The sequence below is a fragment of the Hyposmocoma kahamanoa genome, unplaced genomic scaffold (genome assembly GCF_003589595.1).
Source record: "Hyposmocoma kahamanoa isolate Upper Pololo Valley unplaced genomic scaffold, ASM358959v1 63, whole genome shotgun sequence".
NCBI classification, from domain to species: domain Eukaryota; kingdom Metazoa; phylum Arthropoda; class Insecta; order Lepidoptera; family Cosmopterigidae; genus Hyposmocoma; species Hyposmocoma kahamanoa.
In genome coordinates, this window is record NW_020653851.1 from 4,374,069 (window position 1) to 4,400,963 (window position 26,895).

The 26,895-nt window shown below is 34.9% G+C and overlaps 1 protein-coding gene across 10 annotated transcripts in view; it reads left to right on the plus strand.

Moving 5' to 3' along the window:
- The window catches only part of LOC113230554 (kinesin-like protein KIF13B), a 269,534-nt gene extending 245,246 nt beyond the window's left edge, over positions 1 to 24,288 (plus strand). Inside the window, exons 21-40 of one of the 10 annotated variants that reach the window (XM_026464548.1) lie at positions 282 to 396; positions 918 to 1,125; positions 3,189 to 3,380; positions 5,001 to 5,145; positions 5,668 to 5,673; positions 5,819 to 5,842; positions 7,227 to 7,375; positions 7,923 to 8,074; positions 11,320 to 11,361; positions 13,686 to 13,860; positions 14,823 to 14,837; positions 16,122 to 16,187; positions 16,659 to 16,792; positions 18,606 to 18,735; positions 19,374 to 19,808; positions 19,883 to 20,028; positions 20,652 to 20,811; positions 21,473 to 21,637; positions 22,513 to 22,665; positions 23,594 to 24,288. In XM_026464548.1, the coding sequence (XP_026320333.1) occupies positions 282 to 396; positions 918 to 1,125; positions 3,189 to 3,380; positions 5,001 to 5,145; positions 5,668 to 5,673; positions 5,819 to 5,842; positions 7,227 to 7,375; positions 7,923 to 8,074; positions 11,320 to 11,361; positions 13,686 to 13,860; positions 14,823 to 14,837; positions 16,122 to 16,187; positions 16,659 to 16,792; positions 18,606 to 18,735; positions 19,374 to 19,808; positions 19,883 to 20,028; positions 20,652 to 20,811; positions 21,473 to 21,637; positions 22,513 to 22,665; positions 23,594 to 23,673 (2,692 nt within the window). In that variant the 3' untranslated portion in view covers positions 23,674 to 24,288. The remainder of the gene's footprint in view (positions 1 to 281; positions 397 to 917; positions 1,126 to 3,188; positions 3,381 to 5,000; positions 5,146 to 5,667; positions 5,674 to 5,818; positions 5,843 to 7,226; positions 7,376 to 7,922; positions 8,075 to 11,319; positions 11,362 to 13,685; positions 13,861 to 14,822; positions 14,838 to 16,121; positions 16,188 to 16,658; positions 16,793 to 18,605; positions 18,736 to 19,373; positions 19,809 to 19,882; positions 20,029 to 20,651; positions 20,812 to 21,472; positions 21,638 to 22,512; positions 22,666 to 23,593) is intronic. The other 9 variants (XM_026464549.1, XM_026464551.1, XM_026464552.1 and 6 more) reach the window with 9 other exon arrangements.
- The last annotated feature ends 2,607 nt before the right edge of the window (positions 24,289 to 26,895 follow it).

Here is a 26,895-nt window from a genome sequence, read left to right on the forward strand (position 1 = left end):
AAGAAATGTTTATTTTTAGCTTTATAACAGGATAATTAACGACGTTATGTGATATTTAAAAAAATGTTAATTAAAAAAAACATTGCTTATGATGTCACCGTGAAGATGTTTGCAGTGTATAATTATAGTGGGTTTTTTGTGTGGTGATGGTAGGGTTGATGATAAAGTATAAATCAGCAAACAGAGATCCTAGGAAATATAAGTACTGGAATTTCAGTTAAGAATTAGATTTCATTGCATTTAACTTTAAATAACAAATAAGTATTTTTTTATTTCTTCAGATCACGATTGCAAAAGCCTTTGGATTCATACCAAGAAGAAGATTTAGCCGTATTACGGGAGAGATGGAGTGACGCGTTGGCCAAGAGACGCCAACATTTACATGCACAATTACAGGTATTTTACATTTTCTAAAGGATGTACTTGTTACAATTAAAGAGGCTGTAATTTAAATTCATAAAAAAACGTACAAAGTTGTGTCTAAATTTCAAATTAAGATAAAATCTTATGTCTATCATATCGTTTAAATTTACTACATCTTTCCGTTGGATTTTTTGCAATCGTTTATAAGCAAGTAACAAAGTTATTTAAATGCTTTTCATTAATTTTTCATTGGTCAATAAAAATGAATAAACATTAATGGGCAAATGTAAAAATGGAATTGAGTAATAAGGCGTTAGAAAGGTGACGGCTTGTGACGTCACACCATGATAGCGTCATACAATCTAACCGTTTATTTTTGTTTGACTAAAAAGGAAGGGATCATCTCCACCACAGAATTTTATTAATATCTCTAGTGTTAGTAGACATATTTAAAAACGATTTTAAAATTCATATTCAACACGTTAATGTGAGCCAATTAAAAAAGTATATTAATCTTCAACAAAAAATTAACAACTTACATGCTCTTGTTTTAGAAATTGGTAAACATGTCACCATCAATGAAGAGTGAACGCGACATGGAGCGGGAACAATCACTAGTAGAACAATGGGTATCACTCACTGAGGAACGCAACGCTGTACTCGTACCGAGTCCGGGAAGTCCTATCCCTGGAGCGCCCGCAGCGTGGAACCCGCCACCGGGCATGGAGCAGCACATTCCTGTCTTGTTCTTAGACCTTAATGGTTAGTATATAAGACTAATAGTTCAATAGTATTATCAAATAAAATAAGAAAATGATCAATTTAAGTCGACCCGAGCTGTTCTCTATCTGATGCATTTCAAAGATTGTGCGCCTGAGCTTTTAAATTTCGTTCCATTTTCACTGTTCTGCCTTCAGAATGCTGTCAGACCAGACAAAACTAAGATTAGGTGCGGTTTAGTATCCAAACACAGGACTGATACTCCCGTGTGCCATAACTCAAAAAAATTTTTATTCAAATATTCGTAACATCAGCTCAAAATACTATTTATGTAGCTTTGCCGCTGCTTTTCAAATATGCAGCTGTAACTTCAGACTTCAGGCTGTAACTTTTGTTAACTATTACCATGTACCAATAAGTCAAGAGAACTGACTGCTGATCTCCTCACCACAGATCGTAACTCTGAAAAACGGTAGAATTCTGTCATACACCGAGATGGCGCTGCGACAATAGAAGTAGTTTATATTATGTAAATGGCCACAGATATCAATTAATTCCTCTTTAATATGTAATAATACAAGAAATCAGTTTTTTTCTTGTAATATTATTCAAATATTGTGTGTTACAAACTAATTTATAAATTAACGCTTCCTAATACGGGTAGATGGAGCTAATCCTAAATAAAATAAGAAAATAGCCGGCACTATCCATAATAATTTTTGCAATAAGCGCCATCTAGTTGATTTGGTTGTTATCACTAGAAATTAGAGTAGTTTTGATGAATTGCTGCCTGTCAATGTACAACAAATTAGTTACAACAATAGCTATTTGGTATTCGTCGCGACCTCTGGTGTACCAATAGGTGTACTAAATATCCGACTACGCTGTCTTGTATTGCGGTTAGCAGTCATCTTAAGCCATTGGTCCATGGTAATACCAAAGTAACAACCATAACTGGGAGCGATCGCATTAGAAATCACCTGGTTAAAATTTGAAGTACGAGTGAGAAATACTGTATAGGGCTATTCAAAGTTAGCGTGAACAGGCATTTTAAAGATATGCGTACCATTGGTTACACCATCGCTTTACATCATGCGAGATTGCAGGATTGTTTATTATGTAAAAATAACGTATCTAGATCTCTATCTAGATACGTTATTTTTTTATACTAGTCTCAGTACTAGTTTTATAGTAGTATAGAAAAATAAATCCATATATATATATATATATATATATATATATATATAAAACTTCAGTTGAGCCGGTATTCTGCAGCAAGCTTAGAATTATGTACCTGAATACGAATACAGATACAAATTAAAAAACTTTTAAATATGACTAATAAAGAGTAGAACTACTGAGTCGCATAATTCTGTTTAAATTTATATTGACTGTGTATCAGAGGTAACCAAATTACATTTGAAATGGTGAAATTGATAAAACACTATTACTAATTAGTATAGTAAATTGCCCTGAAAAGAATGAGTAAAAAGCTTTATGAGATTCTCTTCGATATTGTTCACATTTATATTTATTTCAAAATACATTGGTACGACCTGCCCCCGTACCATGGATGCGCACGATAGTCGCGACACGCGCGATAAAATTAAAATAAGTGCGCGCTATTGGCTGCCTTAATCAGATCTAATTTAGATAGCCAATAGCACGCGCTTATTTCAATTTTATCGCGCGCGTCGCGACTATCATACGTAGCCCTGCTACGGGGGCTGAAGTAGCTAAACGTATCACTCCACGTATTTATTATCCAAGTATGTAAAAGCTGTGTAATAATAATAACCTTCTGTATAAAGTTTTTATTTCACCATAATTTTAAATGGCAAACTTTGTTGTTATTATCACGCTTCTGAACATGCCCCTTAAAAGAATTTGTGGATTTTTGAAGACGACTGGCAAGAATAACCAGTTTATTGTATATTGTTATTAGTGTTATGTCTTTCACTATTTCCATGACAAAAATTGCTACTTTTCTTAATCGAATTACATTTTCATAACTGTTAAAAAAGTCTGTGTATAAAAAAATATTTAAAAGTATTGTATGACTTTACTAATGGAACTGCTCAAAATTTTTATTACAACTTTTCTAGCGGACGACCTAACAACGCATCCTTCAGGCGAGGAAGTAACCGAAGCAGGTCTTAACTCCATCCTGCCTAAGGAACACGGCAATAAGTTCTACGAGCTGCAGATCCTGCACCATCACGACAAAGATGTTTCGGCTATTGCGTCTTGGGACTCATCTATACATGACTCGCAGTACCTTAATCGTGCCACTGAAGGTAATTTATTTATTATCAACTGTACCACAGATTACTTAATAGTTACTACGTAACAGATACATCGCTTTCATACAAATTCGAAAATACCTACGCTATAATAGCCTACTAAATCTGACTATTGAAACCAGGCGCTCACTACGAGAAAAAAGGAACCTAAGCTCGCGCTCAAAGAGGTGAAAATAAAACATGAGCAGTCATGCAGAACCGAATGCTGGGGTTGTACAAGGATTGTAATGTAAATGAAAGACTTGTCTGAGCGCTTGCATTGTCGGCGATACACTCAACTGTACTTATCGCGTAACCGCGAGCGAGTGACCGAGCCCTGACTGTACATGGCATAGTTTCAATGCCACTAATACTTTTTTTCATGATACCAATTAACGACGAATAAGTCGTGCAAATTACAGTGCCGCTCAGAGCTTTGAATCGCAAAGATCTGATGGGCATTGCCATTTCGCCTGTCACCCTGAGACATAAGTTGCAAAGTCAAATGTGCTTGTAATATGACCAGGTCCCTTACCCCTCAAAAGCAAAACGCAGTAATGCTGACATTAATCGGTATGGTGACAGTACTTCCCTGGCACGAACTTCTTTACAAGGAGCTCTACTGCCTTTGAAAACAAAGGAAAGTCACGCAGTGCAAAAGTGCATCTATAAAAGAACCGCCTTTTGGCTGTAGACATATTTATTGCAACAACTGGCCTACCTCATATTTTAAAATGCACAAGATTGCACAAGAACTCACAAAAGTTTTTGATATTGGGCCTTATCCAAATAAGTTGTACAAAAATACTTGTTAAATAATCAGACAATAAGTAGTAAAACGTAAACCTACTTTGTGCTTAAGATTCCGACTTTGTTAAAATAGTCTTTAGCACAGAACAATAATACAGTAGAAGTGGTTAGTTAGCGTTGACGCATGCCAACCATAGGTCTCTAAAGACCTATCTGAGCTTAGTTCGCCATTTGCGCTTTGTATGGTATGGTTGTGTCATTCTTTCGTGCAAATTATCTAAAATCCCAGAAAAATGCCTTATTGTGTTGTTTTGGAGGGCAAAAATAATAGCCGCACCAAAAACATTGACCTTGGTGGTATTTCACATCATCGGAAAGGCTTATTTTAATAAATTTTCAATTTTTTTGTTACAAGAAACGAATGTAAAGCTTCTACCTCTGCAATATGGTGGCTTCTTGTTTGGAGAACTAAATTAGTAACTCCAATTCGTCGTTGTTCAGCAATAAACCGTTAGATGGCAACACATCGATTGAAATTTCAATGTAATATCAAAACGTCGTAACTTGTAATAATAGGTATTGGTGGTATTGAACTTTCAACAATATGCCAACAGGGTAAAGTTTAAATTATGTTAACATTCCAGAATTTGTTTTTTTTTTTAAATTTCAAACTACAACTAATCAATCAAGATTTTGTAGTGTTTCAAATTAAGAATGTGTGAGTTTTGGCGAAATCGATTCTGAGAGTAATCGAGGTTTATGTCCTTTCCATTGTTTTTTTCTTCCGTGGTCTTCAGTCAATTAGATTTCTCCCGTATTTGGTTTGTGTATGACATGTGCCTGGTCTTGTTTGGATGATTACACAATGACCTCGTTTTGTTTTAGCCAATGAACGCGTGTACCTGATTCTAAAGACAACAGTGAGATTATCGCACCCAGCACCCATGGATCTCATTCTTAGGAAACGACTGGGGTTAAATATTTACAAACGACAGAGCTTCACTGACAGGATACGGAAGAAAATCGTTAGGTGAGTTACCATTTTATAATGCAATACAATAAAGACAACACAAATTTTATTTTATTTTTAATTCTATTGCTATTTACATGAAGTTCTCATGGTGAAGGGTAGATGGCGCAACTGTCAGAACTAGCATTTGCATCTAGAATATTTAATAATAATAATACGTGCCAGAAAATCACATCGATTGCTTGGTCTCGAACTTGGAAATTCCCTATACTATGGGTGCCAGAGCTACGGAATTATGGGTCACTTCCCAGAACTCCCAGATCAGAGCCAATTTCGAAAAGTTCACTTCCCAAATTGGTCCTACTGGGAATCGAACCTGGGACTTCCGCAACCAGGGTCCACAATGTAAACCGTTAGGCCCAGGTTGGCAAACAATGGCACAAACTTTCTTTAGTCTACATATTCCGTTAATTAATTTATCTGGTTCTAGTTAATAACATTTACAATTAAACGATTTTTTTTTCAACAACTCGCTGTTATATAATAACAATATACTTAACAATGTTTTTTTTTCTTTTGTAGCTACGGGTACGTAGTTTGTATTTTAACATTGTTTGTTTTTGTTTATCCATTGTATTCAAAAGTTACTGAGCTATTAACATTGTCGATTTATTAACCTTATTGTGTCAAATCATTGCACGATTTTAACAAAAAATATTTGTGTTATTAACAGACATCCATCGTGGGGCTATGACTGGTAGGTTATAATGTACTTTTTTATGTGCTAAGTGTTGCTTTGAATGTATTTACTCGTGATAACGTCCACTATATAAGAAACAATGTCATAATACAAAGTTGAAGATGACGTGTTAGGTAAAGATACGGAAAGACGATATGGTTCTAGATTCCACAAAAATTTGGTTCAAAGTGTAATCGTTTATTTGAAAAAAAGCAACCCCTAGAGTTTCTTGTTCGTTCTTCACCGGAAAGTCAAAGTGAATGAGTAGTAGCTTCAAAAAAAAATTTCTTTTTCAAGTGTAAATTTATTTTACTTATTGAATAAAATAAATAATAAATTTATTTTACCACATCATTTAGCGTGGTTATGCTGACTTTTGAGATTTGAAGTTTCTAGGAATGTAGTGACTTAAATCGAAAGAAAGAAAAATCGATTTAAATATTTATCGAGATAATTTGTAACGAAGAGAGACTCGATTTATCGACAAATAATAAACAAAATAAGAAGGATTCGATTGGTACTTGGTACTTGGTACTTGGTGCAACGGGCTGGTATCCGCAACTCGACGACAAAGCGCCTATTTTGCGTGTGGTAAAAGGATTCGATTACTATGTTGTTAAGTTATTAAAAAAGCTACATAACAAATTAAAAATATCAACAATGACCAAACAAAAGTCAACAACAAAGCATAAAATCAATAGCAATGAAACGAAATTTGAATAATTACTTCAAAATTGTTATGAAAAACTCAAAACAAAAGATATCGACCCGCATACAAAGTGTATGCACTCGTATTGAAGCGAGATGCGTAGTCGATTCGATTTATCGATTCTATAGTGTTCAATCTCTATGGAAAAATATTTCGTTTTACGCATCAAGTAGTAGGGGGTAATTTATTTTTATCTTCATCATTTCTGTTTCTATCTACGTATATTGTAAATTTTTACTTAAAATTACAACTCCAGCAACTATTGTCTGTTTTTGGTATATTATAACAAATTTACTATTTATTTTTGTAAGTTGGTTGAGAGATTAGTCAAAAATAGTATGCATGTAACGTAAATGTTTAAACTATCACAAAACCCATTCTATGTGAAATGGACTATAGTAGAATAGCGATACAATGTATACAGCGAATACACGTCGGAAAAGTCAACCAAAATAGGCATGTCGATAAAAAAAGGCCTGTGAAAAGACTAATATGAGTGAAGGTAGCGAAAGAGCCTAACGGGTGAAAGTTCATAGTCTCCGCCCTCCCCAATAGGATACAGGCGTGATAGTTTATATGCAGTTTTTTTTCTGATTGACGATAATTCGTTACACTTTTTATATTTTGCATTAAATTTCATTGCTTGTCCATGTTATGTCGCTTAAATAAGATCACCAATAACCCGTTGTACAGGACCGACCAGTTAACACAGACAGGTGTGACTTACGAAGTGGTGTCGAACATTCCGAAGGCATCAGAGGAGCTCGAAGAGAGGGAGAGTTTGGCACAAATCGCCGCGACTGGCGAAGAAGCTAGCGCTGCAGACGGAGAAACTTATATCGGTTAGTGGCTTTATCGTTTGTGTCCACGCTTTCGCTGTAACTTCGTACAGGATGACCTTTTTATTTAGATATTTTTATCATGGTAGTTTAGGTTGTGATACTACTTTTCAAAACGAACAATTTACTACGGACACCCTTCGAAACGAGAAGAAAGTTCCATACTAGATGTTCGTGCTTACTCAACCGAGATGTCAGGGACATCTGATTTTTCGTGATTTAAGGACTAAATAGTATAAGTGAAATAAATGTTATTATACTAGGTGGATTAACCACATTCTATAATTGCATGAAATAATAATTTTGGCTATGTAATATGTGGAATAGGGGATTGTATGTGAAAGGCGAGTTAGCGATTGCAACAAACAGACAAACAAATCTGATGTAAAGGGAGACATTGGTGCTCTTGTACAGAAAAAGAAAAGTTAGAAAATTTAGGATGATATCGTGGTAAAAAACAACGACTGGTGTATGGAAGTGCAACAATTGTTTTTGCCTTGTACCAAAATGATAGGCAATTAAATATTTGTATATGTTTTTCCAATTGCAGAGAAATACACCCGTGGCGTAAGCGCAGTCGAAAGCATACTGACTCTCGATCGGTTACGGCAAAGCGTTGCAGTCAAAGAGCTGGAGCAGGCGCACGGTCAACCAATCACAGCTCATATGCGCAAGACCGCCTCTGTGCCTAACTTCAGTCAGGTGAGTTTTCTCGTTGGGATCGTTTTGTTTTCTTCATTTGGAGATTTGAATTATTTAGGGAGCGTTCGTTTCGTTTCAATTATTACACCAGCTAATAGTTTGCATGTAATGCAACTTCAAACATTTTAAATATCGAATGGATCGATTCTTTCTTTCAATTGTTTAAGAATTGAAAATGTTACCATACATTTTCAATAACTAACTAACAATTACGTAAATTAAAATTTACGTAACCATTTCAATTTTTCATGTCCTAAAAATCTGAATTAGGTCTGCATTTAGAAAGACACTTATAACAATATTGTCCCGTACTTAATGGACGTAACTCGTGATTTTGACCAAATTGAGCTATTTGTTATATCACAACAACTCTTTGTCAAAATTATGCGTTACGTGAAGATGCTTTTAAGACCGATTAAACTGAACCGAACGCTTTCTTTAATTACTTTATAAATTACACACAAACACTGAATAATATCAAAAGATTATTAGATTTGCAAACATAGCAGTAGAAATACACAATACACATAAAAATATAGAAGCACAAAACACAAACATATAGAGATCATATCAAAATAGGAAACACGTATTTTTCATTCGGCAAATTAATATAGAACTGTTATTTGTAATATAAAATGGAAGATTTAAAAATGTTTTCGATATTATTCACGAACACTAAGTCTTAAGATTTAGTCTGTTACTCTGTGTCTTAAGCTAGCTTGAGCTAACAAATAAATAACAATAGCTAACACTTATTAAATGCTTAATGTAACGCTGGTCAATGTCGTCACTAACACTTTAATTAATATACGTAGCTACACTAATCAGTAATCATATTGTAAAAATACAAAATACGCCACTAAAATTTTATTAAATAACATTTTTTATTTGCTATTCAGTGTTAAAATAATCAATAATATGTACTGTTAAATAGAATTTGAAGTTTATACAGTTGTGTTTATACACATATACAGTGTGGAAATTTGTAATGCCACTTGGAAGGGAAGTACGTTAAATACTGGAGATAGAAATTTTTACTTAAAGGAAACATTCCTTTTTTTTTAAAAAGAAATAATACTGCATTCAAAGATTTTCGAAAATTGCTAGTCACTCGCGGGAATCGAACCCGCTAAAATCTTTAAAAAAATGCACCCTGTACTTTTATTAAATCAATCGATAGGGTCAATTATGAGGATGAAATCTCTCTTACAAGCCATGAAATCTGGAGTTATAAATTCAAGGGGTCAAGTTAAAGCACTTTTACTCAAAGGTCCATCAGATTACTTGTTAATTATCGTTGACGTCATTTATCCATTAAAATGACGAAGTACTATTTATATAAGAACATTGCAATTTGCACATGTTTGTAATGCAGACTCTTTGGTCAGTGGCATGAGGTAATTTAAATATGGAATGTTTCATTTGAAAATGGATTGTCTTTTGTTATTTCCATTTGATTGTTTTTACCTTAGAATAATAACGCATAGAAACCTAGTCCGCACACGCTAAGTGAGGCAAATTGAAGCGCGCCAAAAGGGCCTACACGAGCGGGCGGGCCTTCAGTGCTCAAGGTCAACTTGCACCGCGAACAGATCAAGAATTTTAGCTAAAAATGACGAAATGTGCGGTAAATGAGTATAAAAATACGTCAGACGAACATAAAATAGATACTAACATCACATTCCACAAGGAAGTAACGCGTTTCAAATTGTATTTTTATATAAATATTCACTAAAACCGAAAATTAACCTACTACTAAAACTAACCTACATGAATTTGATTTTTGCCTCACTTGTGACAGTTCGTTTGATATAAAACTATCATTCTATGCGTTATTATTCTAAGGTGTTTACATATCCTTTCTAAGTACTGACAGTTTTCCTATAAATAAATAAATTTCATATTTGTCTTATCGTAAAAATGGCATATTAAGAACAATTTGATTTAATTCAAGCTTATTTTTTAAATAACAAAAATGTGAATTTAGCTCTGCGGTGGTATGAAGAGAGATATCGGGATCGACAAGCACCAACTCGATTCGTTCTGAAAAGAATGGTAAATAATTTAAAAAATACGGGTAGCTACGAAAAGCGACGGCAAACTCCTCAACAGAACTATTCCGAATTCGATCTTAATGTTTTAACATACTTCGAAGCATTTCCAAAGGCTTCAAGCAGAGATGCTGCAGAATATATTGGAACGAACCACACTCGCGTACTCCAAGTGCTTAAAAAGTATAAGTATAAATGTTATCGTGACGGCCGGTTGGTGCACAACTTGCATCCTGGGGATTGTGAAAGACGACTTCAATGTTGTCAAAACATGCTAAGAGAAGTTGGCCGTAACCCGAATTTTTTGAGTAACATTGTATGATATGGCGAAACCAACTTCAGTAATAACGGCATGTACAACCGCCGCAATAACCATTATTGGTCTCGAGTATATCCTGTTCGTGTTCATGAAACTAACAATCAAGTAAGATTCTCTTTCAACGTTTGGTGCAGAATTATGAGAAATATGGTTGTTTGATTCCCACGTGTTGCTATAAATTTTCGAAAATCTATGAATGCAGTTTTATTTCTTTTAAAAAATAAAAGAATATTTCTTTTAAGTAAAAATTTCTACCTCCAGTATTTAGAGTACTTTCCCTCCAAGTGGCATTACAAGTTTCCACCCTGTATAGTAAAAACTATATAATAGTTTACATACTATTATATAGTTTTTAATCTTATTGATGTATGAGCGTAATTAAATATATCGCACATGCAACAAACATATTATTATCTCAAAAATCGACTTATATTCTATCTCAAAAAACTGTGTTAAATAATATTATGTCATTCGTATACGATTTGATTTTAAGGTGACAGTGTTGTCCTGCCACTTGGAAATTAAATCCTATACGAATGACATACATTATAGCGCATTTTTTGCGATATCGCGCAATTCTTCAGATAATACTGTGTTTGATGTCATGTGTGATATCTTCTTAATTACATAATTCTGGGGGCAGCATTGTTGAGTCGATGGGGCCTACTATCAAAAAGGAGTGAAATGAATTTTGCTCATTGTTTACTCTTACCAATTGATGTTAGAAGTTAATTTATAATCTGATCTTAAAAGTTGCGTGTGCTGTCGCGTCATATGTGATACTGCTAAAGATGCACTGAATAGCAAATCTCCTAAATGTCGCAATAGCCGTGTCGTACGCTTGCTAACGTGTGTATTGTCGCTGGCACCTGCAGCTCTCCCAGGCCCTCGAGATCGCCGCCAAGAACGGAACCAACGTGAGTCTCAACGCATGGCCTGACTGTCACGTCACCTTCTCAATTTTGTCGCATTACTTTATTGTATTTGGTTATAGCTTATTTGTACATATTGATATGTTCTGGATGTAGCTGTCAGGTGAATAAATTGAAATTCTGTTATACGTTCTGTTAAAACCTGTTTTTTTCGAACAGAATATCTTTGCTCCGCGTAGAATCTATCGGCCATATTGAAATTGTCACACATGATCATTGGATTGGTGGGTGGGATGACACAGACCTTTAGTGCAAGTAGAAAATACGTGATAAGCAAATAACTATTTATTAGATATTGTTTGTATATTAAAGTGTGAGGTTATAAGCACCGGAGATTTTTACTGGGAGTAATAACGTGACGAACTTAGGAATATTGGAAGGAAAATAAATTCGAGAACGATTCAAAATTTAAAAGTAAGTGGCCAGGAACCAGTAAAGAGTATGATAAAAAGGGTGGGATGATGATGAAAGAGGTCAGCATCGTCACAAGGTCATCTATTTGCAGACGGCCCAACTTATTTAAGTACTTATTTAATTTGGATATGTTAGTCAACTGTGACCATGGGACCTGTAAAGGGTACCCGAAATGTCGTTTTTTTTGAAAAAAAAAAACAAATATACGCGATTTAAAAAGTAAAAAAAAAAATTTTTTTATCAAGAATAAGTGCGCATTTGACCTCCATCTCACCTGATGGAAAGCGATGATGAGGTCGACGATGTAGCATGCACACCTAAGTAACGCCTTTTCACTCTCGCCTTGAAAAGGTCCAAGCTTCATTTCCTATGTGTAACAATCGCGAAAACCTAAGAACTCGATACATCAAATTATCAAAAACTTTTCAAAGAAAACGTAATGGTGATATTAGTGGATTTATTCTTGTACAAGTAGACAAGACAAAGTCAAGTAGATATATTCGGTTAAACAGCAAACGAGTACACACCCTTTCTGCACTTTGTCAGTCGGCATCCGTCAAGCGGCCAGCCATTTAAAGCTGGTGAACGTCATTAAAGTAAATAGATTATTCAAATCATTTGACAGTACAGCCTGAACAAAATTCAACAATAATTGGTGACTAGTGATCGAGAAAAACCCTTTGTATATTTTTAGTTCTATTTTCAGCCTGTGATGGTTGTATAGTTTTAGCCTTATTTCGGTGTAGTTTAAGTTCTTATGTAAGCTTTCATTGGACTTCGATTTTTGCTGTTAATTTTTTTTTATTTTTATTAGTAGTGTACTGTTTAAATTTTAGCGGTACAAGTGATGGATATCACACACAAAACTGGAGTTGGTTGCACCAGAATTTATATGGTTACCCACTAGTGGCGAAGAGTGTATATGACATATTGTCGAAGGTTTATCTAAGAAATTTCTTTTTTAAGTTAGTAGGAATGGTAGGTATTGATTTGTAGAATTTGTTATGTACCGTCCGTGTCGGTTTACCTTCTGTAAACGTTCACCCTTCGCCACTTTTGTTATTACCTAACACTATCGATCACATATATGCAGACTCAAGTTGATATTTTCGCGAATATGTATAATATTTTTAATAGGTATTAAATTACACGTGACTTTGTTTTCTAATGACACGTATAAAGAGGTAATTTCAAAAAAATTCTGAGTATTATTATTTTTTTATTTATATAAATTGCATTAACACATTGCCTATTCATGAATTGCCGGATATATTATAAAATAATCTCAGTACAGTGTACTAAAAACCTGACCTCAAAAGTTCTTGGAATTACATCTGTTTGCCAAGTTTTATTGAAATCGGTTACCGGCAAGTGCCAGAAACCAGATTGATCACCTAGTTTGCCACCCTTGGAAGTAGAATATTTTTTTCAAATTTAAATGGGACCAATACTGAAATTCCCTCTATCCAAAATGAGAAAGAATCATCAAAATCCGTTCACAAATGGCGGAGTTATCGCGTAAGTAATATACATACAAAAAAAATTGAGAACCTCCACCGTTTTTTGAAGTCTGTTAACTAAACAGATGATTGTTTTTAAATCTTAATATAATATTATATTAATGAATTTCTGATCGAAAACTTTTAATCTTAAGGTATCGTTGAAAACAGCCTACTCTCACTTTTCCTTCTATTTTAGAGGGTTCATGATGTGATTCTTTTAGTATATAACATCTTGTACTCCATTATGGAATGTAAATAAAGAATATTGAATATTGAAGATATATAAAAATTTCATTCTTCCGTATTCTAATGTAAAACATTACAAAAGTATCAGCTTGAGTCGACTGTTCCCATATTGATTAACTATGTCCGATAATCTTCATTAACTTACAGCTAATGCGTCTGGACTCATCGTTCGAGTCTCTCGCGGGGTTAGCAGCCGTGCGCTCAGGCAGCGTGGCGGACTTGGTAGACGAGACGCCCCGCCGCTCGGTGCATCGACACTCGTACGCTGCGCCCGCGCATAACGATCCCGACATGCCTACACCGACCAAGCCATTTGGATTAGGTAAGAATGAATTTAAGATGTTATATTTTAATAAAGTGCAAATATTCTTTATTGCAGGATAGTTTTGTTTTTGACTACTTAATAGAGATTGTTAATCGCAATAGATTGTGCCGAGTTTGAATGAATCTTCATTATCTATTTGGGTAGTTTATAATCTGCAGACGCGATTGCAGTTTCTGTTTAGTATTCATTTTAAGAATTGACATTTTCCTAGTAACATGATTTTAATAAGTTTTTTACAGCATAAAACAAGACATGAACTTCTAAAACATACCAAAATCTACTTCCAAAACATTTTCTTTTCAATTTCTGTAACTCGTACAATTTCGTGTCATGCGGGAAAGATTCTATAGCAGATTAGTATGCACTTAGCGTCATGTCATAATGCAAGTACAACTTCAAAATACAAGCTTCATAACCTTGTAACAATTTTAAAATAAACGTAGTGCATTGCGTAGAGTAAGGATTAAAATTACTATAGCATATTGTAAAGACACTATTGCACGGATTTATACAATTTAGTTTAGAATTTTGGACAGTAAAAATGAACTAAAAGACAATTTAGAATATGACCAAGTTGAGGGAATCCGTACCATAACGAAATCCACCCACTCTATTAACTTTCAAAACAACATCACCACTTCATTTCTTCACTATTTTACATTATTTTCAACTGGCTTGGTGGCAACGCTATCGCAATCTCTCTTTTGTACCTCATTATTTCAATTACCATGATATTCTTTCTTCCTTACTCTTCAGAGATTCTATAAATACATATATAGAGCAAAATTTTTCAAAATGTGTATACATTGAGATTAGACATGCATGGTAAATATTTACTGTGAATCACACTCTTTTTTTGTATTAAAATGTAGTTTTTAAGAATATGTGTGTTAGGGCCTTAAAATTTTACCCCAGCTTAAACTAACATTATTTTCTCTATCTTGACTCCCCGCAACCAGGCTCATTTTTATCAGGTAAACAGTGAGAAATCACTATGGATGACTACTGTATGACAAAATTTAGACGAATGTTGAATGCGAAACAAAAAAGAAATAGATGTGACGTGATCATTGTTACACAAAATTTTATTTTTGAATGTTACCCGTTATTTGATTGGCTGTTAAAATTCAGAATATAAGACTTCCCAATTGGCATTAGCTGATTAAAAAAGAGAAGCTAAATATTCTAAATTAGACCCTATGTATTGGCTAATAGACCGCTATCTGCAAGCTTCCAGCAACAGGCCTCTGTCGTTGTGTTCTCTATATGTTTGTTTGCGTGTCTCTTTCATTTGCATGCCCAAGCATGAGTGTTTTATTTTCCTTCTCCCTTCCTCTTCAGTCTGTCTAATATGGGATTAAAAAACGAAGAGCTTGATATAGGTTCTGGTTATGAAACGACATTGCTTGACGAGCATTGAAAAAGAAAAACAAGCAGCCAAAATATCTACTAGATTTTTGAATATTGTCATGATGGATGCGATGTTTCTAGGCTAAAACTTTAATAACAAGTAATTGTAGAATACATGTAGTAATAGATAATTAAAATAGGTTCATTTTGTGTGTGTGTGCGTGTTAGGTACAGTGCATGTGTAACGTAGCATCGGTATTGCAAGGAAGATATTGTCGATAGAGAATTGGGTTGAACGCATGGTATAGATTTAAACGTTTGTAGGTTTTTGTGTCATAAACGTAATTTGATATTAGTTGATGTAAATTAGGTTGCAGATTTTGTGATACGAATGTATATTGTATGCGTAGGATTTGGTACTTGTATTCTTGTTTTCAAGGGCCTCGAGTCCTGTTCTTGAGCTATAATTCCAAGTGTACATATTAGAAATATTTAGTAGTTTTTGACTAATAAAAAAATATTGATAATTATATAAGTGTATTATTACATAAAAAGTGTTAATTGCAACTTCAGTATTCCAGATATAGTGGGGTTCAAACTGAAGGGTGACCATGGTTTCTAAAACTTGAGAAACAAAACTGTTGTCAATTTTTTTAATAGCAAAAATTATATAATTCAAAACCGTTTGTTTCTGTTAGGTTTTTTAATTATTCATGGTTTTTATATGTCAGATTTATGAATTCCAGCATATTTGTGAAGAAGAAGAATAATAATAACTTAGATAATATAGTTTTAATATTTTATCAAATATGTAACTGTCAGGTCGATAAAACTCAAGAAGTGGACTTTATTGTCATAGATTTTATATGTTTGTAAATATTGACATAATCGAACGATTCTCATTGCAGCGCGGCCGACGTTCCTTAACTTGAATCTGAATCTCAACTCGCTACGACTGCAAACTCCGAGCAAGTGTACGTCCACACATGATATACAAATTAGTGTGGCTTGAATTTTCGTTTATTACATTTTTATTTTTGGTTAATTGGAGTTTTTTTTATGAGTTACATTTTGAATTAAAATGCTAATTTTACATTGACGCTAGTTTGTTCGCATGGAGTTTATTTTTATTAATAGGTAATAATAGTTTCAGTTCATTTTCAAATTTTGTTTACACCTAGTGATTTGTAAGTCTCTAGTTCAATCTTCTGAACTAGAGTGCGTTTACTTTTATGGTTTTTTTAGTTGTTACTGCCTAAATATCTTTTTAGTTATCTGCTATAAAACAGATAAACGTACTTGTAATTATTCCTTACGTAACTTTAAAATACATGAGTCGTTTACTTGTTTTTAAGTCTTGTATTTTTCTAAAGAGTTAAACATGGTCTTGTGTTGATATATTCATTCAATAAGAACACAACGCTTAAAATGCTCTCCCTTTCTAGCATCGCCAGCGAGTGGCAAGCTCGGTCTTCGCATGACGACGCTCCACGAGGAGCCGGGACGGCGTAACGATGATGATTCACATTCGGAGCCTGAGTCTACTGCTGCTGATGAGATGACGACGCCGCAGTCACATGTAAGTATAGTAGTCATGTGTCGTTATGGCTTTTTCAAATAACCTAACGAAACCGTTTTGCGTTTTTAGATAACGTTGAGAAAACTGTCTGTTTTTGACAACTATTTACTTCGATTACGGCGCAAGTGACGAAGCGTTTTATAACGTGACAAGCGCAGGGTTACAACTGATATCATAACATAACTAAAATAAGAAAGCTGTGGTTTGTTTCGTTGTCTTTTTTTGTTTAAAAACGCTGATATCTGGAACTCTTGTTGAATTTGAAAAAATATTTTTGCATTTGATAGCCCAAATCTTGTCTATATAACATCACGCTACAACCCAAAAGTTTTATAAATATTATACACAAAATTACAGGTTTATTTATTTACAATTAAACACTATGAAGTCTCATTTAAAATAAAACAATCCGCTATGATCAGTAAACAAATAATTAGTATGCCTATCACCACGCGCGATTACAAGCAAACTAGATAGTAATGAATTAGTTTTAAATATAAAAATAACAATCGCAAAAGAAATGGGATCCTGCATTTACACGTGTCAAGGTCAAAAGTTCAAAAATTTATATTTTCCAAAAGTTATTCATTCTAATAACGACTTTCATTCATAACTGAAAAGTCACATTATGCAACAACGAAACACATCATCCAACCTCGTACTTGTGCAAACGGGACGCGCGTCCTATCCTATATCTTACTCGCTCGTACGGTTGCGTTCCCTCTACGTCGCCAACCACAACGAGAACATCTATTGCGTGATTATATAGAGCGTTGCGAGATAACAACACTTTAAAATCACTACAAAACAAGCGATCCTTGTCAAAAACGCAGTGACAATCTTAACGGGGCGTTGTGAAAAATAGATAGTTTTGATGGGTTAGAAAACGAGTGATGGTTGTGAAGCCAAATAGATAGTTTTAAATCTACGCTAAATAACGCCTATCACTAAAGTATAGTGAAAAGTGAACCGAAAATCGATTTAAGACAATTTAAGAGAGATGTTTGGAGGATACCTTTCCTTAAAAAACCATAACAAAGTTCTGCAACAAAGTAGAAAAAAGTTCGTAAGGTCCGCTGGTTCGTTCCGTGGCTTAGTTGGCATAGCGTCTGGCACGGTTTGCTAGAAGACGTTGGTTCGAATCCAGTCGGATCGAAGGTATTTTTCTAAATGTTCGATCTTTGTATTTATAACTATGACAAACCAAAACCATATTGGTGAAACATCCTGGCATTTAATAAACTTACGAATACTTTTAAGTTTCAAATCGCGTCTGCTATTGCTACAATTATTGATTTACGTACTATATACGCTCACCAGTAAATTAAGCTTCAAAAAGTGAGAAAATAAAATAAAATAAATGTGAATTAGATGTTTAGTAGCAATTACCTTAACATCTTTATAATACAATATGTAACGTGTTAATAATAATATTTACATCAACTTCAATCACGCAACTTTACTAACTAACGCAACCTTATTGAAAAAAAAACCTGTGATCAAACAAAAATCTTTTTTTATTTAGATATTGTAACAAAGCTGAAACAGTTGATAATTTTAGAATGTAATATTGCTTACGAAATTTACAAGTACACAATATCAACCTGGAACCACTCTTGAAAAACATTGTATTAGGAAATTAAAGCAAATTAATGAAAAAAAAAATTATATTCGACAATTTTTTTTATTTTCAAATAAGACCTAAAATATGAAATAAAATAATCGACCAGATTTTTGAAAAAAACATTTTATCAATATATATTAATTTTATCAATATGTGTGTTATGAAATACATTTTTTTTGCTTTTTTAAGCAGCGTACCCGAACACGTGTGACGTCTCGAGGCTTCATCCCGGCCTCGAAGACGCTGGACTCTTTGCACGAGCTTGCGTGTGAACGCGTTCCGAACAAGAACTCGCCTTCCATATCTTCGAGTGGCTATGGTACGTAATGCAACTTCTGGCCCTAATTGGTTTACACTAAAATGTAACATTCGGAACCCAACACATGTATTGTATTCATTATTTACGTGAACTCAAATTTGTTTAATTCGTTTCAATACACTGGTTACAAAGGCATTACAAGAAGGCATTATTAACCGGCTACAAAAAAGGAGGAGTTCTCAATTCCCCTGTATTTTTTGTATGTATATTACGCGATAATGATACGGCATGTGTGTACCGATTTTGGTGATTCTTTTTTGGTTGGAAAGAGGGTACAGGGCCTAAAGCACGTCAAGCTTGACACTTAAGACTTAAATCCAACTCTATGCCGCTTACGATAAGAACGGTCGAAAGTACAAAGTGTCAAGCTTGATGTGCTCTTGGCCCTGTAGTAGTGGTCCCATTTAAATATTCCACCTGTAAGGGCGGCAAACTAGGGGATGAATCCGGCTTTGCGTACTTTCCGGTAACCGGTTTCAATAAAACTTGACAAATAGATGTAACCCCACGAACTGAGATTCGCCTTGCGACGTGCAAGTTTTCATAAATTTTGTGCTATCATTTGTAGTGAACAAATAATACCAGTGTACTCGTGCAGTCCAATCAAGAGTTGTAATATACACTGTGATTTCTTTCAGGTTCTCAAGCAGTATCATCAACCAATCTGACAAATGATGACACATTATCAATCAGAAGCATGTCAGTTGACGACACACCGGACTTTGACAAGACAATGGACTACACGCACCTCAGCCGGTCTAAGAATTTAGTGGGACTCCGGAATGAGATCACCGAACTCAAGAATGATATAACTGAATTAAAAAATGAGATTAACGAATCAAAGAATGAGCTGGAAGAAACATCGTTTGATAAAACAAAGACACCAGTTTTAACACCCGGGTCGAAAAGGATAAATCCATTCTTAAGAGACTGTGAAATGGCAACAGAGGCAGTAAAAGAACAGATATTAGATCCTCTTGGAGCAATCCCGGTTGAAAGTACTGTCCTCTCTAGTCAGAATAAAACCATTGAAGTTGTTCAAATTAATGGAGAAGGGCATGATAATTCCTTCCGTAAGTTTTTATAATCCATGATGTTATTTGCTATTATCGAGCAGGTTTACTAAATGGCTAATTTTATATTACAGCCGATGCAGATGTAGAATCAGTAAGCTCAGAACAATCCAGTCACGACGCAGAGAGAAGCCGCGATGCGTCATCGATCGGCGAGAGTGACTCGGCCTCTCCCGGACCCGACCACACGGTTGTCAAAACGCAATTGCCTGCTGGCAAAGTGAGTATTTTTTACAGAGGTTTTTCCCCAACGGATTACTTAATCAGATAGGAAAATATTTTTATTCATATTTTATTTTCATTTGATAACGTTATCACACTCAACTGTTTATCGTGAATGTTTCGAAGCGGTGTCTGATCACGTGATCCGTTGGGAATAATTTAAAAGTGTCAGCTATATCTGCTTCCGTGCCGAACGGTTACCATGCCAGACTGCCACGCAGAGGTCCCAGGTTCGATTCCCGGGCTGGGAGAAATATTTGTATGGCCTACATTTATTTCTCTCGTGAGGTTGGGTGTAATTTGTGGTTGTCTATGTGTGTGTTCGTGGCACCCGCGATACAGGGTTTCCCTAGTGCGGGGCCATGTTGAGTGTGTGCGTTATTATTATTATTATTATTATAGACCCGAGACGCGTCGCTACCTAAAGTACGTACTTATACCTTATCCAGCAGCGGGAACGGAAAGTTTCTCTGCATTAGAATTCGTTGTATAATGCCTTCGATGTTGCAATAAACATCACCTGATTGGTCAATACGACATGCATGCCGCGAATTCATAATATTGACTATGGCATCAAGATGACGAAGGTAAGATTTAAACGAAAATATTTCCTTTTATAAGGTGGTCCGAAGACGAGCTGGCGGTGGTGCGTCAGCCCGAGCAGCTGCGCGGGCGTCATTTCCCTCTGGCCGGTCGCGCGCCAATCTCGACTCTGGGCACAACACTAGCACTCGCGCGCTGCACAACTCGCCTGGTTCTTCTACCGAGCGGATCGTTGACGGTAAGAACAGGACAATTTCAATGATAGGTGTACCTTGTACATTTTTGAGCATGGAGTTCTTTATATCAATAAACCAATGTATGTATGAGTACATATGTATGCCTGTTAACGTTGCTGTGTTTTGTTTTCTACGATTTTATTTAGCTCCTGGATTGCTAGCTGGGAGTCGTGGCCTTGCGGTGGTTGACAATACACAGGCTATAATACTGTGTAACAGAAATACGCACACGGCTATAAGTTAACGTTTGGCATAGACTATTAGTTAGTGTGATATTTACATTTAACCCATGGTAAAGTATCGTACTTTATTACATGTCATTGTGTTTATTCTGTATGTTCTTTCTTTATTCTTATATTGCAATCTTCCGCAATAATGGCGATTTGCAATGAAATGAAAAGTGCAAATGTTTTTTATTTTATTTCGTGTCATGGCAGTCTGACACCATAAGTAGTTTGTAATACATATTTACAACCTTTCTAAATTATGTAAATCCAAAATGGGAAAATAGCACATTTATAGTAAATTTAATACTACCAAAGGTGTACAAGTGTGCATGTGTGGTGTGTTTATTTCGTGTCACGTCCCTATGACACCACGACAAGTAGTTTGTAGTCCTTGTATTATAGTGATGTGTGACTCATTGCTTCATCCTCTTCCTAGATGATTCAGGCGACAACGCGCGCGTGATTGTCGTTCCCGACTGGATGACGGTAGGCGAGAGTGTACAACAACGGTTAACGAACAGTACTGGCGTTGTTGCCTACATTGGACCTACACACTTCGCAGGGGGACCCTGGGTCGGAGTAGAACTTGACGCGCCTACTGGTAAGTGAATCTTTGTCATAATATTGACAACGGGAGGATATACTCTAGTCTGTTCCAATCAGTTGTACCAAACAAACATTGTTCAAATTTAATACTTTAATTTTCACCTATTCTGGATTTTTATGTATAAACACACACAATATGATTAGTCAGTGTGCTGTTTAACAAGTAACCGCATCGTTAGTTCCGAAAATGGCCGCAAGGAGGAATTTTTCGTTATCAATAGTAAATATCGTAATTAACAATAAATAAGTACCATGTATCACGTTTAGAGTGCCTACCTCCTTGCTTACCTCAATTTCGTTCTCGCTCACTGAAGTCGTCGTTGTCAAATGCCAGTGGCGAATCCTGAAGCCAAAGTACTCGTCTCGTATTTCCGACTTCAAAAAAGGAGGTTCTCAATTCGACTGTATGTTCTTTTTTTTTTCTTTTTTTTTGTATGTATGTTACGCGATAACTCCGGTATTTGTGACCCGATTTTCATGATTCTTTTTTTGTTGGAAAGGGGTTACTTCCATAGTGGTCCCATTTCATTTTGAAGAAAATCATCCACCTTTAAGGGTGGGTGTTCACGCATGAAGATTCTTTTTTATAAATAGCGCCTAACTTTAATTTAGGAGCAATTATTTTAATGGTTGATTTTGGTATTTCTCCAATTCAAGGCGTTTTACTCTCAATATACTTTGAGTAATGAGAACCGATTATTATTATCTCCATTGTCAAGTCCTGTATAGTGGTGAACTAGGGGATATTTCAAGAAAATTTAGCAAATAGACGTAATTCCACGTACTTTTGAGGTCGGTTTTTTTAGTACTCTGTACTGAGATTATTCTTATGGATACGACAACAGTCTAGTGATATGATTACTGTTACAGGCAAAAACGACGGGTCGGTAGGTGGCAAGCGGTACTTTGAGTGCAGGCCACGACACGGGATCTTCGTGCGACCTGACAAGTTAATACAGGATCGGCGCGGGCGCAGCGCAAGGGCCTTCCGTGAAAACGAGCTCAAGCGAGCTACTAGCAAGGGTACATATGTAGTTTCTTACGAAAATAGCGGCCATCGACGTAAACTGTTAGTTGGTAGCGTGTGTTTACACACTATTCAATGTTTTTGTAAACTTGGCAAACTAAAATAGTGTTTGTCGTTTTCGATTTTTGAAGTCGCTATTCATAGTTTCAGAATAATTAAGGATAGGTCTCTACTAGAGAAAAAGCCCGAGAGATTTCCAACTTCTACTTATAATTCTAACCACTGCTTTTGTGGGGTCATGGCTGAGGAAAACTGTCAATACGGCCTTAGCTGTCAGAGGTGCGCGGGGCGATTTTCAAGTACATCATGCAATTAACGACGGCATTACACTGGTTCCATGGCAGATGGCTCGGTGCCTTTTGTGGGACGCTACTTGTGTCAGAAGGTTTGCACCGTTCCACCTGAGTCACACCACCAGATCTGCCGGGTCGGCTGCAGAGTATGCGGCAAAATTTAAATATGCCAAGTAAAGTGCCTTGGAACCGAAGTACAATTTTGTACCAATTGCAGTGGAGACTGCGGGGACTTGGGGTGCGGAGAACAAGAATTCATCAGGAAGTTGGGTCGTCGGCTAAGAGATAGAGGCTGTGATCCACGCTCTGGGTCTTATTTATTATTCATCAAATTCCGTTGGCCATTCATCGCGGTAATGTTGCCAGTGTTATGGGGACGTTTGAACCAGCTAAGATTCAGAGCGGTCCTTTTTCATTGTAATAGTTTGATGGAAATGGCTAAGTCTGGCAAATTGCATTATTAATTTTTATATGACGAAGCCTTTTGCAGATTTATATTTGTATCTTCCTGACGAAGCCTACGTAGCGGATTGACATATGTTATTTAAAGTGTTTTTTAAAATGAATTGTATTGTAATAACAAATTTTTCGTTGACCGAATTGATTAATAAATTCTAATCACTATTTCTAGGTGAAGGCCTACACAACTTACACAGATCAAGGAGTCGCGGTGAAAGCATAAATGCAGTCGGAAAAACTAGGAGCAAATAAATCTTTAACGTTTCAAAACCGCAACGCGTACGTAACTCCCTTTACTGTACATGACCCGTCAACAGGATTAACTGTTCCCGCAGATGCGTATATAGCCAGCTGTGTATCGGACCGAATTTAATATAAACGTCCACAATCCTTGAATACTTTTATCAAAAACGTCAAACCAACAAAACAGTCAACATTTACAAACACACTTATGACTGGAGAAAAAAAAGCCGAATTGAGAGTGCATAAAAATTACTTTCGGTAAGAGACAAAAGAAACTATATCGAAACTTAACGATATGATCTTCCAAGGTCCGCAGAAAGACTATTGTTTTTATAATTCAACACCTTTTAATGTATCTGAGTTATGATTGGATCGTGCGCTGATGCATATGTTTAGTATCGCAAGTTTCGATATGATGAAAAAATAACATCTTTAAAACAATTTGACTTGTTGTTGGTTTGACGTTATAATTTCAAGTTTTTGTTGCACTCTTGTAACGCTGATGGTGCTTTGTATGTATCGTAGATGTTATTTCATTTATGTATCATTACCGTTCATTATCATTACCACGACGGTAAAGCAATAACGTTTTACTTCATTTGTTATCGCGCATTTTGTTAAAAGGAAACGGGACATTCTCGCATTTATTGACATGTTCAATATATGTCGTAGAATAGTCTAGAATGTTTCCTATTTTTAAAGCGTTGTTTGACTAGGAAATTTCGATTTTAATTTCATTGACGAAAATTTATAATGTAAATAAGTATATTTTCAAACATGTGATTTAATTTTATTGAGTTCGATGTAAATATGTGAATTTTGTGTGTGTTATTAATATTATATAATTATTAGTTTAATAATTTTAGAAATAATGGAATTTTTGTGATCGGTAATAAGGTTCAACAGATTATTTTATATACAATTTGTAGTGTATAGTTTGTCGCCTTAGACATTATTTATCTTATTTATCTACCTAACATTATGCTTAATATTATCTATTGGAAATATTCTTAGATACTTTTTCTTAAGATATAATGCAGCCCAAAACGTCAACTATATTGCTATATTTTTCAAATCAACACTAGATTGCTCACGCGCATTTTGCGTTAAAAATACACTGTTGTCGTATTTTATGTGATTGTTAACTTGCCTCACATTATTTTAACATCGTAACTTCTTTAATTCTATCGTCTAGTTGTACCCTTTTTATTAAAAAAAAACAAACAAAATATTCGAGTAGAATTTTACGAAATCGTCCAGTTACCACATCTTCGTCCTAACCAAGACTAAGTACTTAGTACTCTTGCCATTGTGACGGTTTAAAAACCTTCAATTGACTTTAATACGTGTATGGAATAAAAGAATCTACTGCGTTTAATACCGACTAACTCATTTTTGTCCCTACATGTCTCCAGCAGTAGGTTCAACTGTCATCCGACATCTTTTACTTAGGTTGTGTAGTCCATATTCAAAAAATGTATTTGTAAAGTGATCGTGTTAATTAATGCACGATGAATAAATTAAAATTGGCAAATAATTGTCCTCAATTTATTATCTCCATCCACATTCGAACAATAATCGATGAGAACTCTTATCTGTAAATGTTAGTGAACGCATCGTTGTTTGTCTTTAACGATAGGTGAGTGTGGTAGTTATTTTGAATATTGCCTAATTCGGGTAAAATATCAGTTAATAGCGTTGTAGCGCGTGTAATCTTCATAGAAAATGTCCATACATCACTCGCGGAGTGACATAGTCTAGCTCACCTAGTGTATATTCCATCCTTTAAGAATAATTGTTCATAAGTACACTACAATGAGTACATAATTAGATTAAAATGCCTCGTTATTTAATAGAGTAAGTTCACTCAGCAGTCATGTAGTCCGCCGCTTGCCTCCATTACATTGTTGTATATTTACATTTAATTCATAAGATACATGTTATAAATTATCAAAACAATATTCAGCTGTTTCTAAATTCGCAATCGAGAATTTAAACGCCAATTTTCTAATTCTTAAGCGTTGACTGACATCATATTGTCACATTTAACACTATTTAGACACAAATACATATAACGAATGCTTATTAGACTGTTGTACTTAATACATTCCATTTTTTCTATACATTTATCTTTACTAGCAGACATTCAGTAGGTAAATATTTCTCAGTGATTATAATTAGTTAGATTTTTATAGTCAAGTGTTAATTTTGCATTTTTCAATTTTTACCTTTAAATAAATGTAATGTTATAAAGCAATATTAAATTGGCCCTAACTACGAAAGCTCAATGTGTAGTCGACGTAAAAAATCTAAAAAAAGAGTATTTTGAAAAATATTGTAGGATTGTGTCTTTGTAACTCTTGATGTGCTTCTGTCCAGTAGGTTTATAGGACACGGGCATAGGATGCAAGGATGTTCATAGCGAGGAGCAAGGTTCAATTCGGCGTGGCGGTGTATGCACTAGGGCTCCTAGGTTTAGGGAAATAGTGACCTTGAATCAGCGTTGTAGGTCATAATTTAGTTTTGTAGTGAATAAGCTGACCATGTGCTGTGCTTTTGTTTTAAACAATAGATTTTAGGTAAATGAAATTATTTGTTTTATATTTTTATTTCATTTAGCAGATTTTGTATTTATTGCAGTCAATTCAACAAACGAGCTTTTATCGTGGAAATGTATTATTATTAAACAATTATTTTGACGACACCGTAGCTTGATCATTTTAGTGCAGAATATACTTTATTTTGCGAGTTCTTAAATTGTGTAAATTAAATAAATAGATCACAAATCAATTGTATTTCTAATATTTTTATGTGATAAGCGAATAGGCAGCTACTTGGTAGCATAGATGGTTGCATCTTCATTATGTACACATTATGCATAATTAATTATAGAAATTTTTAATATTTAATTAATTAATACAAAAATAGTTCACATCTAGTGGAAATATTTTTGCCAAGTAGCAAATTTGAGTCAACCATCGCTGTCATTGTCAATAAATGTATTATAAAGTATTTTATTTCGTTTTATTCAATTTTTATTAACTCTAGAACCTTAGTATATTTACTAGATTGCATGACGAATTAGTTCAGAAGACTATTAGCATTCTTTTATATCAATAGAAGTTGTACAATGAAGAATAAGCAACTAAAAGTACCTAGATTTGTTGTAAAAACTTTTGCTGTAGATGTACATCGGTAAACCAATAAAGTATTTATATTTACTCAGGGCTC